The sequence below is a fragment of the Chlamydotis macqueenii genome, chromosome W (assembly GCF_036417535.1).
Source record: "Chlamydotis macqueenii isolate bChlMac1 chromosome W, bChlMac1.mat, whole genome shotgun sequence".
In the NCBI taxonomy this organism is placed as follows: Eukaryota; Metazoa; Chordata; class Aves; order Otidiformes; family Otididae; genus Chlamydotis; species Chlamydotis macqueenii.
In genome coordinates this window covers 53,648,584-53,665,989 of record NC_141592.1, presented here as the reverse complement: position 1 = coordinate 53,665,989, position 17,406 = coordinate 53,648,584, and the positions used below count along the sequence as shown (strand labels likewise).

At 42.5% G+C, this 17,406-nt stretch overlaps 1 protein-coding gene across 1 annotated transcript in view; it reads right to left on the bottom strand.

Annotated features, from left to right (window-relative positions):
- LOC147596814 (A disintegrin and metalloproteinase with thrombospondin motifs 6-like) overlaps positions 1 to 17,406 on the bottom strand; it is a 217,315-nt gene that overhangs the window by 3,669 nt on the left and 196,240 nt on the right. Inside the window, exons 22-23 of the mRNA XM_086769521.1 lie at positions 10,436 to 10,612; positions 8,437 to 8,593 (exon numbers count right to left, since the gene is read on the bottom strand). Of these exons, the coding sequence (XP_086625647.1) occupies positions 8,437 to 8,593; positions 10,436 to 10,612 (334 nt within the window). The remainder of the gene's footprint in view (positions 1 to 8,436; positions 8,594 to 10,435; positions 10,613 to 17,406) is intronic.

Below are 17,406 nucleotides of genomic sequence, written 5' to 3'. Positions count from 1 at the left end.
AAAAGAGAGGAGAGAAGATGTGAAGAAGCTGAGCAGGGGCAGAGGCGCAGAGGGGGAGGCGCAGGCCTCATGGGCCTTGCAGGCCTCACCCTCTGGCCTCTCGCCAGGCGGCTGACTGGGCCCGACTCGGTCCGGCCTGGCTGTAAGAAGTGGAGAGGAGATGAGAAGTGAATAAGATGTAAAAAAGATCCCGAGAGACATCTACCAGCCTGTTGTGAGGAATGGCTGCAGACATCAAGGTCAGTTCAGAAGTGAGGGGGAGGAGTAATGCGGCTCCTGGCCAAGATTCCCCTGCAGCCTGTGGTGACGACCATGGTGGAGCAGGTTGTCCCCCTGCAGCCCATGGAGGTCCACGGAGGAGCAGAGATCCACTTGGAGCCTGTGAAGGACCCCACACCGGGGGAGGTGGATGCCTGAAGGCGGCTGTGGCCCGTGGAGGGCCCGCTGGGACAGCTGTTCTGAAGGGACTGAACTCCGTGGAAGAGATGACCCACGCCGGAGCAGTTCCACAAAGGACTGTGGCGTAGGGGTGGGACCCCACGATGGAGCAGGGGAGGAATGTGAGGAGTTCTTCCCCCAACCATGAAGCAGCGGCGTGAAACAACGTATGATGAACTGACCGCAACCCCCATTCCCTCTTCCCCCCTGTGCCGCTCAGGGAGGGGAAGGTAGTAGAGATAATGTTAAGCTTGGGAAGAGGGAGGGGTGGGGGGAGGTTATCTTGTTCTCTGTCTCATTATCCTGCTGTTTGTAGTAATAAATTAATAGTTTTCCCCAAGTCGAGTCTGTTTTGCCCGTGATGGTAACTTTAAGGATTTCTCCCTGTCCTTATCTCAAACCTCGAGCCGTTTTTCCTTATATTTTCTCTCCCTGTTTTCTTGGAAGGTGGGGGGAGTGAGAGAGAGACTGCGTAGTCTGGTCCCGATCAGGGCTGAACTACGACAGAAAGTATTAGATTGAACTTCAGGGTCTGTACTGAACAGTATATCCAGTAATGGCAATATGCATGCTTCTAGCTAGACCAATAGAGGTCATGAAATTATTTAAACTTTCATTTCATTAACACAGATATAGTGCTTTCGTTGTAATTTTTTACTCCATCTACTCAATGTTTTATGTATTACTTTTCTACTTTTTAAATTCTCAATTTGGAAACAGAGTTCGATGTTAGCAGAAAAGACATTGGGGGGTAGGTGATTGAAACAGACATATTTCTCTATCAGCAACTGCACATGGTCATTATTTTATTTGAAAAAGTCTTTCCATAAGAGATCAAATATCTTAGAGAAATATTTCAGGTCCTTGTGTTTGTGGAGACCAGGAATATAGGAGAGAGAGATGGTGAATTATAAATGAAGTGAGGAAAAAAAAAGGTTCACTTGATCTTGACAAAATGTAAAAAGTTCACTCAATCCCAAAAATAGCCCTCAATATACCTTGCATTTAGTTAAATACAGGTAAAGCCACTAACTTTATTTTTGCTAAAAGTATGATTCGAAATTATCCCATTTCATATTTCTTTATGTTATTCTTCCTCTTGACTAAAACTGGACCTGTTCAGCCAATGCCATTTGGATAGCAGTGAGACAATATTCTGAAAGTTGCCCACAACTTCTGTTTTAAAAATCACTTTTGAAATAGATATGGTGGCTGATGAAGTAGCCTATTATTCATAGGACTGTGGTTGAATGGAAGAGGTTTAGCAGAGCCCTTTTTGTTCCTAGTAACTACTGTTACTAAGTTTACAAAATCTACATGCATTAATCTCTCCTTTCCTGAACTTTGTGGCCAGATTAGACAATATTATGATATTAAGTATCACATTAGAGTAATAAAAACACAGAATGTCACTATGCCTACAGCTAAAGAGACTGCGAAGACATATCACAAAAAATACATGGAAAACTGAAATGGCATAAAAATAAATAAAATAGTTTTTCAAGTAAAGTCTCAGATGGCCATTAGCAGTCTAGATTCAGCAGATATATACACACACACTTAGAGAATAAAATAATTATGAATACATTTCAAATTGTGTGGTACATGCTGTCTGTAGTTCACTTCCAACAGCAAAGGTAATGTTACCCTCACCAGTCGCAGTCTGTCAAAACTTTGTCTACAATATTCTAAATCTCCAATGAAGAGTTTAAAGAAAACAAAGAGCTACAGCAGATGTAAAATGTGACAAGATATATTGTAACTTTCTTTTACTATTTCTATATCCCCAAAATTTTTACTCTTATTTTATATAAACAACCTTTACTTCCCCCAAGAAAGTTCTTTTAAACTTTACTAACATGGTCATTATACTGCCGAGAGGCTCAAGCTTTCTCAAAAACATGTATGTACTTATCTTGGTTATCAAAATTAAATTGTCTGGAAATTGATAAATGGGTCCCATAGGGGTTTGAAGGGAATCAAGAGGTTCTCTGGGGTTTGAAATGGGAAGGGAATCCCCTCAGCTAGTCTGACCCTGCTGCAAACCAATGACCTGTTGTTGAAGTTGCTTTTGCCCCATTGTGGGGCCCAAAGCACAAGGCAGTGCTACTAGATGGCATGTGGACAAAAATCTCTGTGTGTGAGCAGATATGCTCTGCTATGCACATGCACTCCCAAGGGGCAGAACCTTCCCTTTGAGAGGCCTGACTCCTTCCCTGAAGCCCAAATACAGATACACAGTTCACATCCCACTTCACCTGGAGACAGATGCATGCATACAGGCACAGAATACTCCTTTCACAAACACATCCACAAGGAATCAATCCTCCCGGTTGAAGGAAAGGGGCCTGAAAGGGCCAGACAAATTTGTCAGGTCAACTCATGGCTTAAGGAGTGGTGCTACAGCCAGGGCTTTGGCTACTTAGACCATGGGACTTGCTTTGAGAAGCCTGGTCTACTAGGGGTGGACCAAGTACACTTAACTGAGAAGGAGAAGAGCGTCCTTGGCCAAAGGCTTGCCAGGCTCATCCGGAGGGCTTTAAACTAGTGTTGTTGGGAGAGGGGGAGCACAGTCCAGCCCAGCACTGTCAGCATGGCGCCAGTGCCAGCACCGAGGGTCCAGAAGCTGGGGAAGGATAGTAGGTAGGTGCGATAGAAACTAAACTGTGGACAAAAGAACTCCTATTGCTCCAGCCAGCAAGTCGGCTTTGTTGGGGGCCCAGCTGAAGTGTCTCTATACCAATGCACGTAGCATGGGGAACAAACAGGAAGAGCTGGAGATGCGTGCACACAAGCAGGGCTATGACCTTGCTGACATCACGGAGACGTGGTGGGATGACTCCTATGACTGGAGCGTCAACATGGAGGGGTATAGGCTTTTTAGGAAGGACAGGAAGGGGAGACGAGGAAGGGGTGTCGCTCTCTATGTCAGCAACCGGCTGGAGTGCATGGAGCTCTGCCTGGGGATGGAGGAGGAGCTGACAGAGAGCTTATGGGTCAGGATTAGAGGGAGGGCAGGGACAGGGGACGTTATGGTGGGGGTGTGTTACAGGCTGCCTGGCCAGGAGGACAGAGCGGATGAAGCCCTCTACAGGCAGATAGGAGCAGCCTCGCAGTCACAAGCCCTGGTCCTCACGGGGGATTTGAACCACCCCGACATCTGTTGGAGGGACAACACGTCAGGGCACAGGCAGTCCAGGAGGTTCCTGGAATGCGTGGAGGACAAGGAGCCAACGAGAAGGGGTGCCATGCTTGACCTTGTGCTGACCAACAGGGAGGAGATGGTGGGGGATATGAAACTCAAGGGCAGCCTTGGCTGCAGTGACCATGACATGGAGGAGTTGAAGATCCTTAGGGCAGTGAGGAGGCTGCACAGTAAGCCATCTGTCCTGAACTTGAGGAGGGCAGAATTTGGCCTCTTCAGGGATCTGATGGGCCAAGTGCCATGGGAGGCAGCCCTGGAGGAAAGAGGGGCCCAGGAAAGTTGGTCCACATTCAAGGAGCACCTCCTCCAAGCTCAGCAGCGATGCATCCCAATGAAGAACAAGTCAGGCAAAAAGGCCAGGAGGCCCACGTGGATGAGCAAGGAGCTCCTGGACCAAGTGAAAATAAAGAAGGAAGCCTATAGAGGGTGGAAGCAGAGACAGGTAGCCTGGGAGGATTACAGAGAGGCCGCGAGACTGGCCAGGGATCAGGTGAGGCAGGCTAAGCCCTGACAGAATTGAATCTGGCCAGGGATGTCAAAAACAACAAGAAAGGCTTCTATAGGTATGTCGGGGACAAAAGGAGGTCCAGGGAGATTGTAGGCCCTCTCCGGAAGGAAACGGGTGACCTGGTTACAATCGACATGGAGAAGACTGAGGTGCTCAATAACTTTTTTGCCTCAGTCTTCAACGATAAGGGCTCTTGTCTCGCCACCCAAGCTGTGGAAGGCACAAGCAGGGACTGGGAGAATGAAGAACCGCCCACTGTACTGGAAGAGCAGGTTTGGGAACACCTGAGGAACCTGAAGGTGCACAAGTCCATGGGACCTGATGAGATCCATCCGCGGGTCCTGAGGGAACTGGCGGATGAAGTTGCCAAGCCACTGGCCATTGTATTTGAGAAGTTGTGGCGGTCTGGTGAGGTCCCCGATGACTGGAAGAGAGGGAACATAACCCTAATTTTTAAAAAGAGGAACAGGGAAGACTCAGGCAACTACAGGCCGGTCAGCCTCACCTCTGTGCCTGGCAAGGTCATGAAGCAGATTCTCCTGGAAACCATGCTAAGGCACATGGAGAGCAAGGAGGTGGTTGGTGACAGCCAACATGGCTTCACCAAGGGCAGATCGTGCCTGACCAATTTGGTGGCCTTCTATGATGGAGTGACAGCATCGGTGGACAAGGCACGAGCAACGGATATCATCTACCTGGACTTGTGCAAGGCATTGGACACTGTCCCGCATGACATCCTTCTCTCTAAACTGGAGAGACATGGGTTTGATGGACGGACCACTGGGTGGATAAGGAATTGGCTGGATGGCCACACTCAGAGAGTGGTGGTCAACGGCTCAATGTCCAAGTGGAGACCGGTGATGAGTGGCTTTCCTCAGGGGTCCATGTTGGGCCCGGCCCTGTTCAACATCATGAAGTTCAACCAGGCCAAGTGCAAGGTCCTGCACGTGGGTCGCGGCAATCCCAGGCACAAATACAGGCTGGGCAGATGTTCTGGTTTTATTCTTTATTTTATACTTCTTGCTTAGAAAGTATTATTTTTTCCAAAAATAGTTGTGCTCTTTATGATTAGTTTCTTTTTGAAATATCAAAAGCTGTCCATTATCTGTAGTATGCTGAAAAAAATATGCCTCCCTGTTTAAATGGTAACACTTTACTTAAACAAGAGATTTCAGCTCCTCTTCTATCTAAGAGGATTTTTTTAAAGCCATAAGTGTAAGCAAAAAATGTGCAATACATGCACATTATTCTGCAAACACTCACAGTTTGTGCTTATTAAATTCAGCATTTAATAGTAGCTCTGAAATATTTATAAATTAGGATATATATTTGTTCTGGTTTTGTTGGGTGAGGGGGGGCCTAAGGTGGTAGCTTCTGTAGGAAACTCCTAGAAGTCACTCCCCTTTGTTCAGTGGACTCGGACGGGCCTAGGGCAGACCCGCTGCTGGCCAAGGCCGAGCCAATTGGTAGCAGAATGTCCCGTGATAACGCCTCTGCGATAACGTATTTAAGAAAGGGAAAACAGAAAAAAAAGTACAGAAGATGTGAAGCAGCTGAGCGGTGGCAGAGAGGGGGAGGCGTGAGCCTCATGGGCCTTGCAGGCCTCACCCTCTGGCCTCTTGCCAGGCGGCCGACTGGGCCCAACTCGGCTCAGCCTGGCTGCAAGACATGGAGAGGAGATGAGATGTGAATGAGATGTAAAAAGATCATGAGAGGCGTCTGCCTGCCAGCCTGTTGTGAAGAATTTTGGAGCTGTTTTTCTTATATTATCTCCCCCTATTCTCTCAGAGGGTGGGGGGAGCGAGAGAGAGAGACTGTGTAGTCTGGTCCCGATCGGGGCTGAACTACTGTCGTAGAATAGGGAGAGATAATATAAGGAAAAACGGCTCGAGGTTTGAGATAAGGACTATTCATTTATTACTACAAATAGCAGGAGAATGAGACGGAGAACAAGATAAACCTCCCCCCACCCCTCCCTCTTCCCGGGCTTAACATTATCTCTACCACCTTCCCCCCCACCAAGTGGCACAGGGGGGAAGAGGGAATGGGGGTCGCGGTCAGTTCATCACGCGTTGTTTCACACCGCTGCTTTATTGTCGGGGGAAGAACTCGCATTCCTCCTCTGCTCCATTGTGGGGTCCCTCCCATGGGCCACAGTCCTTCGTGAAACTGCTCCGGCGTGGGTCATCTCTTCCACAGGGCGCAGTCCCTCCAGAGCAGCTGTCCCAGCGCAGGCCCTCCAGGGGCCACAGCCTCCTTCAGGCCTCCACCTGCTCCAGTGTGGGGTCCTCCACGGGCTGCAGGTGGATCTCTGTTCCTCCGTGGATCTCCATGGGCTGCAGGGGGACAACCTGCTCCACCAATCGTCATCACCACAGGCTGCAGGGGAATCTTGGCCAGGAGCAGCATTACTGCTCCCCCTCCTTCTTCACTGACCTTGGCATCTGCAGCCGTTCCTCTCACAATAAAAATTCTTCACAACAGGCTGGCAGATGCCTCTCATGATCTTTTTACATCTCATTCACATCTCATCTCTCCACTTCTTGCAGCCGGGCCGGGCCGAGTTGGGCCCAGTCGGCCGCCTGGCGGGAGGCCAGAGGGTGAGGCCTGCAAGGCCCACAAGGCTCATGTCTCCCCTTCTCTGCCTCTGCTCAGCTGCTTCACATGTTCTGTACTTTTTTTTTCTTTTTTCCCCTTCTTAAATATGTTATCGCAGAGGCGTTATCACGGAACATTCTGCTACCAATCGGCTCGGCCTTGGCCAGCAGCGGATCCACTCTAGGCCCAGCCGAGCCTAGAGCGACTTCTAGCAGTTTCCTACAGAAGCTACCACCTTAGGCCCCCCTCACTAAACAAAACCAGAACAGGTGTTTGGAAAAAAAATATCAGTTAACCTTTAAGCTTTAAAGGACAGAATGTTTCCTAGATTGATAATCATCATCTAAATATTACTTAAGAGCATGAAACACAAAAATGGGAATTAAAGTAATCAAGTAAAATTCTATTATGAAGATGACAACAAATGACAACATGGGATGACAAGTTTCTATTTAAAATTAAAACTTTCAAGCAGTAAATTATGGTGCTCATAGTGAATCATCAGTGTATTTCTGGGAAGATTTTAGTATGCTCCATTTCATTACAGACATCTCAATTTGACAGACTTTTATGATAACTTTGAATCTATGGCATGAACCTGAATGGATACAGAAAGTATTAAATGAACACCAAATCAGCGAAGATTGTAGCTTAAATTTGCTTTTTTGATATAAAATCAGAGTATTTGTTCCATATAAATAGGATATTAAACTTCATTGTAGTTGGAGAACCTGTGTAAAAGATACTTCATTATATACTGCACAGGGATTAGTTACATTAAAAGAAGCAGCTTTAGGGACACTGTGAAGTCAAACACTCAAAATTTAGGGAATATCTCTTTTAATAGAACTATTATTGCTGTGCAATCTTTATTTTTGGACATGTGTGTTTTGGTAATTTTTGATTCCTTTTCCCTTTCTATTCTAAATTTTTACAATCAGTAAGGAAACTTTTTTTTTACTGCCTAGCACTCAAATTGTACTTTGACAACAGAATTTCCTAATAGGTTGGCTTGGACAATTTGTGAGTTCAGATCTGGAGCCTTCCATAAACATTAATAAGCTTATTTTGACATTATTATCTAATATATCCTCTAGCAAAAATATGTTATGATTAAGTTAGTTAATAGTCTGATTAAATTAGGCTGTACCATGAAAAAAAGTACTGTAATTATTTCAAATAGGCATTATAAATCCAAGAAATTCAAAGTTAATTAGAAGAAGCTGAAAAGTAAGTCAAAGTATAAGAACAGGTTGTAGCACCATACAGCGTTAAATCTGTGGTCCCAGTCCTTCAATGAACATGCAATCAACTATTTTTGACACTACATTGTTATGTTAAACACTGATGGAGCAGGTAACAGTTCAGTGGATGAGAACTATATCATGCTCCCCCTGCTATGATGGATACCGATACAGAGATTGGAAAAATTAATGACACAAAAATATAGTATTTTGTCCATGACTTAGGCTATATATTTTCAAGGGTGTTTTTTTAAATGAAGAACCTGTATTTAGGTTTTTATTGACTTCACCTTTGAACTACTAATTAGAAAATAACTGTAAAAAATTCATTCACAGTCTGAGAGGTGATGTAATATAGACTTTTACTAATAAATTAATGCACTAATACTGACTGTGTCACTTTACTCTTTCCAGAACAAATTATACTAATGTGGCAAATTTACCTTCTGTGTTGGAAATGGGAGTACTGTCACATTTACTTTCACACTGCTGCATTGATGGAGGTCTAAATGTTTCTGGACACTCACTGGATGTTTGTCCAGTGTATGAGAGGCACTGTACTTTTCGCATCTGTTGCCCAAGGCCACACTGTGAAGAACACTAAATACAAGAGATAAAAAAATAAAGCAACTTGAATCTAATTTTTAAATGTAAAACAAGATAACAGGAAAGCAATTGGGAAGAGTACACAAATGAAAAAAAAAAGAGAAGCATCTGAAGAGATCTAGTTAATATATAAAATAATTTTCATAAAATAGTTTAGATTTTTGGGGTTTTTTTGACAGTATATGTGACCCCTTGACTTTCAAAGAAAATAAAACACAGTACAATGTTAGCTCCCTGGACAGCTTGTATTTGAGGTATGAGAATATAATTTACACTATTTCATATATCACGTTTAATTGCATGTTTTCAAGAGAGAAATAATTTACTTTAGAACAAAGAAGAAAAAGCAAGGAGAACAATAATTCAAATCTGCTAGAGGCCTTTTTTACGGAAAAAGGAAAGTATCTTTAAAACAAAAATACTTTGTTGTTTAAAAATATTTTTGAATTTCTATAACTAAACAGTGGGTTTAGGGCATATCAATTTAAGATACATGTGCACTTGGACAACTAGCATAAAAGAAAAGTAAATTAGACTGTAATACCACAAATTATTGTCCCTGGTTAGTTAAGTGTCCTGGTTTCGGCAGGGATGGAGTTAATTTTCCTCTCAGTAGCCAGTGTGCTTGGGATTTCATGTATGAAGAATGTTGATAAAACAGCCTGATGATAGGAGTTGTTGCTAATGAGACCAAGGACACTGTCCAGCTTTCCAAGTCTCGCTAATGCGCAGATGCAGGAAGCTGGGAGAGAGGCAGACAGAATAATTGATCCAAACTGGCCAAAGAGAGTATTCCATGCCATAAACGTCATGTTCAGTATATAAGTGGGGGTTGCCCATGGCGGGGCCGTCTTTTTCCACCTCTCTCTCGCTCGCTGGCATCATTCCCTCTACCTTGCTGGCTCCCTTTTTGCTCCTTTGCTTGCTGCTCGGTTTTGTTTTCCGTGATCGCTGCTCAGGATGGACTGTATCGGTCTTTAGGACATTGGGTGGAGAGAAATCGTGCGTTGTTCATTTTGTATATTTTAGTATTCTTATATTCTGTTATTATTGTAGTTTTCCTTTGCTATTCTAGTAAACTGTCTTCATCTCAACCCACGAGTTTTCCTTTCTTGCCAATTCTCTCCCCTATCCCACTGGGGAGGGTGAGCAAGAAACTGTGTGGTAACTCATGGTAAACCACAGCATTAAGCTTAGGTGTTTTATTTTCATTAGTGGCAAATTACTCAGTAAACTTAGAAACTGAAATATCAAGTTATTGTTTAATATCAGGCCATTGATCATAACTGAGATGCAAAAACATAATGAAAGAAGGAAATTCAGTATACCCTATTTAGAAACACTGCATAACGGCAGCACCATTCAGCCTATGCTGTAACAATTTAGATCCCTGTCTGGTAATTAAGCATATTTTATGTAAAATTATATAGGTCTCTGAAAGTTTTTTGGGTGGCTATATATATTATTAAAATTTTAATTGGCCTTGTATTTCGATCATGTTTCTGAACCGAATTAAATGTGTTCTAAAAATACTAAACCTTGCAACATTGCTGTAATCCAAAATCACCTAAAAAGCTGTCCTTATTAGGACTATAAATTTTTTTTTAAATGCATACGGAAATTCATCCAGTAGAAACTAGATTACTGTCAGCAAATCTTTATAGTTCAGCGGACAACTATCATTCAAAATAACATTTCAATCTGAGACAAACAGGTGAGAAGCTTTTGCTTCAGTCATGGGAACCATCTCTTATCCATTTCCAGCAACATATTATCCTTAAAGGTACTAATGTGTAGAAGACTAACACCAATATATACTTATATGAACTATCTTACCTGTCCCCAGTCTCCAGTAACCCAGCGAGGAGGAGGACATCGACCTAAACTGCAGCGGATGCGAACTGGAGGTTTGCTTTCCTCTTGGCATTGCACGGCTGAAAAAGTTTTTAAAAGATCGCTGCTTTTGCAGAGAACAATTCGGTGTTTGAATCCTGGACCACACTTTGGTGTGCACTGAAAAAATATTTATGTAAATGAATAATGAAAATCTCAGTAAAAAGTCAATAAGTGTCAGAAATGCTATTATGGAGAAAAAAAGAATATATTTATGTTTGTACAATTAAACTATAGTCACAATTTTCCCAAGATGATAATGATAATTTTAAAATGTTTAGAAACACAAACAAGCTGACTGATGATTGCTTTATTAAGTTAAATTTTTTATAAGTTTTATTTTGATAAAAGTAGATTTCCTTTGCTGTTTATATTTAAGCTACTGTGTTACAATTTACTTTTATATATAAAAAGCCTTCAGGTTAGGTTTAAGAAAAGCAATTTGCTGCAAAGTAGAAAGGCCTGCCACATGTAATATTATTATGAAAAAAACTTGAGTGTGCATTTCAGAAATTAAAAGTAGAATTCTCTGTTCTTAATATGACCTTAGTACAGTCTTTCTCCACCTCACTTAAAGACCACTGATCTACAACACAGCATTCCCCAGTAAACGTATGGGAAGATAAATGCTTTACTGGATGCCACAGAAACCAGATTATTGGTTCAGACAGAAATACTGTACCCTCTCCCCTACAATGCATGCTTTTCTCTCCTTTCCTATTTAAATTTTAATTCTGTTTTCTGACACTTATTGTTTTTCCTCCTTTTATGACTCCTCTGCTCGTTTGAATAGCAAGCATTAATTTGAAAAGAAGAATGGGGAAGAGACAAGTGCTAACAAAATTAAGATCTTCCCCAAATCAGCCTCTCTTTACCAGTTGAGCAGCAGTTTTTGCAAGCATAGTTTTAGAATTCCCTATAGGCATGTTAAACTTTATCCCATAAGCATATCTGCAGTATTTGAATCAGAATAAATTTCTGATGCCATAAATCCTATGGTAAACCTGTCAAGAGTGGAACAGCCTTTCATATGGAAAGCTGTAGAAACAAAACATTATCTGGGAAACAATACTATGTGGTACTGAAGCAAAATTCAAGAGGTGGCACACCGAAGACCTTCCACCCATCAAACAGGTCATTATATAATTGGGGGAAAAAGAAAAACCTCTAAGATTTGTTTTCAGAAAATGACTTGAGTGAGTCAAACTTTACTGTTGTATGCCTAATTCTGAAGCATCTTTGCTTAACTTAAAGACACTTTAAAGCAGTTACACAATACTGTGTAAGGTATCAATATTCCCTCTACATATGTAAAGGTGTATATATGTATACATAAATATACAGTGAGATTGAGCGCACCCTCACCAAGTATGTGGATGACACCAAGCTGAGTGGTGTAGTTGACACTCCTGAGGGAAGGGATGCCATCCAGAGGGACCTTGACAGGCTGGAGAGGTGGGCCCATGTGAACCTCATGAAGTTCAACAAGGCCAAGTGCAAGTTCCTGCACGTGGGTCGGGGCAATCCCAAACATGGATACAGGCTGGGTGATGCGTGGATTAAGAGCAGCCCTGTGGAGAAGGACTTGTGGGTACTGGTGGATGAAAACCTGAATATGAGCCATCAATGTGCGCTCGCAACCCAGAAAGCCAACCGCATCCTGGGCTGCATCAAAAGAAGCGTGGCCAGCAGGTTGAGGGAGGCGACTCTGCCCCTCCACTCTTGTGTGCACTCCCACCTGGAGTACAGTGTTCAGCTCCGCAGACCTCAGTCCTAAGAAAGACATGGACCAGTAGGAGTGGGTCCAGAGGAGGGCCACGAAGATGATCAGGGATCTGGAACGCCTCCCCTGTGACAACAGGCTGAGAGGGTTGAGGCTGTTCAGCCTGGAGAAGAGAAGGCTCCAGGGAGACCTTCCAGTACTTAAAGGGGGCCCACAGGAAAGATGGGGAGGGACTCTTTATCAGGGAGTGTAGTGATCGGATGAGGGGTAACAGTTTTAAACTGAAAGACGATAGATTAGATATAAGGAAGAAATTTTTTTCCTGTGAATGTGGTGAGACACTGGAACAGGTTGCCCAGAGAAGCTGTGGATGCCCCCTCCATGGAAGTGTTCCTGGTCAGGTTGGATGGGGCTTTGAGCAACCTGATCTAGTGGAAGGTGTCCCTGCCCACGGCAGGGGGGTTGGAACTAGATGATCTTTAAGGTCCCTTCCAATCCAAACCATTCTATGATTCTATTATACCTCAAAACAAGATCTTTAAGAAAATCTCTCAGTGGGAGTCACCTAAACTAGTCAATATAGAATGGTCAGGTTTATCCTAAATCTTATCTTGTGTACCCTGAGTATTTGCCTACTAGAAAACTAGAGGAAGGAGGGAAGGAAGAGAAGAAAGATCTGTATCTCTCTGGCTGAACTGCAAAAATAATTAAATATTCATGCTAAATAGAGACCAAAAAAGAATGACATTGAATATGTCAGGTCTTCAGCATCAAAATCATGACTCCTCAGTTCTGGTCCAAATTCCATAGAATGTTGTGTGCTTTTCCTCCCACAAATATTTCATATAAAATGCATAAGACTTTTAAGCAGGAACTGGAAGCAAGTGTTCATTCCTAGCTGAGTGCTTAAAATCACTTGCACTCAATCTCCTCTTCCCAGGGACTGAGTATTCTGTGAAAAGCAAACAGAAAAGAGATGAGGTTGAAAGGGCTCGCCTGCCATTGTAACAGTAGTTTACAGATTAGCGATCAGTTCACTTTGTAGAACAGCAGGAGACAGAGAGGCTTGAAACCACTCACAGTTGTATAGAGCTGTGTTCTGCACTCTGGGTGTTGCATTCTAAAACCTGAAATATTATAAAAATGCAAAAAAGTAAGCTATCACCAGCCAACTCTTAAAACAGAACAGTAGCTATTGCTGTACCTCATGTGGAACTCAGTTCATTAGACATGCTCTAAGAATATCTTCTAAATTGAGGCCTTTGGAGAGGACATGTGGAGAAATGTCTAGTGTGTGAATCACTGTGTGCCTTTGGCAAGAGGTTGGCACTCAGCTTCTCTTATGTGTCAAGACAGGCAAGTAGAATTTCTGATAATCAGTGAATAAATGTCAAAACCCAATGTGCCTATAGAGTTTCATAATCTCTAGAATGTGGTAGCAAATAAGCAAGAGTTTGAGGATCAAAATTTGAGTTTAGGTGCATCCATTTTCTAGTCCTGCTTGAAGACACATTCTTTTATCTATGTCTAAGCTGCCATTTGAGAAAAGTCTTTCAGTTACTGCTACCAGAAGAAAACATCCCTTAAAAAACCCACTTTTTTGGAGTCATAGTCAAAATTCCACTAAATAAGATGGACTACACCCTGTCCCCAGAAATGAAAGTGAAGTAAGGAAACAGATTGCCTACAATAATACTGAATCACCAAAAATAGAAAGCATCAGTAGAATTTAACAAAAAATTTATGTCTCCACAGCAAATGAAAGACAAAATACACAGATAAAAAAATCCAGGAAACAGTGTCTCCCATTACCACAGGCTTCTAGAATTTTTGACTCATTCCGTGGAAGTCATGACCTACGGTAATATGAATGCAAAGTAAATGTGCTTGTCTGATAAGGCTCTTCTCAATAAATCCTTAGATTATTTTTTGTTGTTTTATATTTTATTTTCTGTAAAAATATAAAAGAAGCAATTTACAGTGGGCAGAATAATTCAGTCAAAGCTCAACTATCGCAAAGTGTAAAAACTTTTATGGCAAAATTGATGTTACCTGAGAATGACTACATTCTGCTGCGCAAGCCATTGTTAACTTTAATTACTATTCGATATAAGCACTTTAACATTCTCCTAAGGACATTATGTAATCTCTATATTTAGAAAATGTTTTTGTTTTTCTGACCAAAAAGATACAGAATTTCCTGCTAATTATCATTGAAGACTAGAAAAAATGTATAACTATATTGATGCTCTAGTGCATTAGCATATAAAAGTTCTAAAATTGCTTAATTTGTATCAATAATTGCTTGTTTTGACTATTAAAACCAAGCTTTAGAACTTGCATTCCAGAGAAAAGTAGCAAGTAGCAAGATTTGTCATTGGCTTCAATGAAAGCAGTATTCAACTCTTCCACTTTTTGAGTTCACTCTTGGTTTCATTTTCATGCTTCCGTTAGAAAATCATATAAATACATACATATATATATATATATAACATGTTTATATGTATATTACTATAGGGATTTTAATAGACTATATTTCTGGGAACAATGAACAGGAAAAAAAGCAATTTTTCTCATTGTATTAAAATGGTATCATCAGTCAAGACACTCTGCCAAGCTACACCAGGCAAAACTCATACCAGAAAGAAGTCAGCACTTTTTCACAATCTCAATGAAATACCACCACAACCAGAAGCTTAGCAGAGCTTTAATCTTTAGATTAGATCATTTTTGTTCAAAATTATAACACTCCTGTTGTATAAAAGGCTGGTTGTGAAGGCCTTTAAAAGCTGTTCAAGCTTCTAACGAGGCTGGCAAAGTTGATGGATCTAAGGATGATGTATTAGTGAGCAAAGTCTAGAGAAGGTAGCTAAAGAGGAATAGCGTATAGTCAGCATATATTTATGGCTCTGTAACTTGTCATATGGATACTATTGTTTGTTAGTACTGAGACAATGCCTAGATATTCCAATCAGAAATAAAGTATCACGATAACGCACACAAAGAACTTACAAAGTATCAATGCCACAGATGTGGTATGTAAGAGTCTTCAACTGAACATCCCTTTCTACTCATCCATTCTTTCCTTCTCACTCTTTCCTTTCTACTCTTTCCAAGTGAGATTCATTTTCAAAGGGCTGGAATACACTGTACCTTTTCAGGTAGGGACAAGGACCGTTTAAAACTTTTTCTGCCTTGATTTTGGTGCCCTACTTCTTGTGTGAAATGCTGGCTAACAGTGGGGTAAAAAAATAAATAAATATTGTTCTGCATGTAGAGCCAGACACACTGTGCCATTTCTAGGTTTCTTGAGGTCCTGGTCTACACTGAGAAAATTTGCTGAAAGAAACTACTTAACTACAGGTTTCAGGATATAAAGCTGTCAACTTTTTCAGAACTGGTTAAAAAAATATTTCATCTTAAACCTGAATAAAACTAGAGACAGCTTCAGGTATAGTCTATAGTATATGTACATAATGGATTATTTACAAAACCTGTTACAAAGAACAGGAGATTCAGAATATAAGCAAAAGCATCTGTATGATAAATTAATGAAAACAAAAAAATTGCAGAATTTTCTTTGATATAAAGGCTCACTAAAATGGCATTTCATTCATAATTCCTTACGGAACAAAAACAGTTGAGCAATACAGCAAATTGACACATTTTTATTTTGTTCAAAGAAAAGCAACATATATAATAGAAAAAATATATTTGTGTATTGGGTTTGCATGGCAAGGTTTCAGTAGCGAGGGGAGGCCTACAGGGGTAGCTCCTGTGAGAAATGCCAGAAGCTGACCCCCCTGTCTGATAGAGCTGGCTCCAACTGGCTCCAAGAAGGACCCGCTGCTGGCCAAGGCTGAGCCAATCAGTGACGGTGGTAGCGCCTCTGTGATAACATATTTAAGAAGGGGAAAAAACTGCTGCACAACAGCAGCTGGGAGAAAGGAGTGAGACTATGTGAGAGAAACAACTCTGCAGACACCAAGGTCAGTGAAGGAGGGGGAGGAGGTGCTCCAGGCGCCGGAGCAGAGATTCCCCTGCAGCCCGTGGTGAAGACCATGGTGAAGCAGGCTGTTCCCCTGCAGCCCATGGAGGTCCACGGTGGAGCAGAGATCCACCCCACAGCTTGTGGAGGACCCCACGCCAGAGTAGGTGGATATGCCCCAAAGGAAACTGTGACCCCATGGAGAGGCCATGCTGGAGCAGGCTCCTGGCAGGACCTGTGACCCCATGGAGAGAGGAGCCCACACTGGAGCAAGTTTGCTGGCAGGACTTGTGACCCTGTGGGGGACTCATGCTGGAGCAGTCTGTTCCTGAAGTGGGACATGAAGTTCCACATCCCGTGGGAGTGACTCCACACTGGAGCAGGGGAAGAGTGTGAGGAGTCCTCCCCCTGAGGAGGAAGGAGGGGCAGAGACAATGTGTGATGAACTGACTGCAACCTCCATCCCCCTGAGCTGCTCACGGGGAGGAGATAAAGAAATTGGGAGTGAAGTTGAGCCCAGGAAGAAGGGAGGGGTGGAGAGAAGATGTTTTATGATTTAGTTTTTATTTCTCATTATCCTACTCTGATTTGATTGGTAATAAATTAAATTAATTTTTTCCTGAGTCGAGTCTGTTTTGCCCATGATGGTAATTGCTGAATCATCTCTCCCTGTCCTTATCTTGACCCATGAGCCTTCCATTATATTTTCTCTCCCCTGTCCAGCTGAGGAGGGGGAGTGACAGAGCAGCTTTGGTGGGCACCTGGCGGCCAGCCAAGGTCAACCCACCACAATTTGTCTACACAAGTAGTTTATTCAGCTAAGAAGAACAGATGGAGATTATACAAGTGTGAAATTCAAACAGCAAGAAGATGAACAACAACAGCTTCCATGGCAGCTCACAGCACTGTGATTTAACATGCAGATATTACTACTTTTAAGTACTGCTATAATGCTTAGACTATTATTAACTAATAATGGATGGTGTCTCCATCCTTGGAGATATTCAAAAGCCATCTGGACATGGTCCTGGGCAGTCGGCTCTAGATAGCCCTGCTTGAGCAGGGGGGAAGGAGGGGTGGACAAGATGACCTCCAGAGGTCCCTTCCAACCTCAGCCATTCTGTGATTCTGTGAACTATATCACCTGTATTAACAAATTATGGTAAGAGCTGTTCTGTACCACTTCTATGGGTGCTCACAATG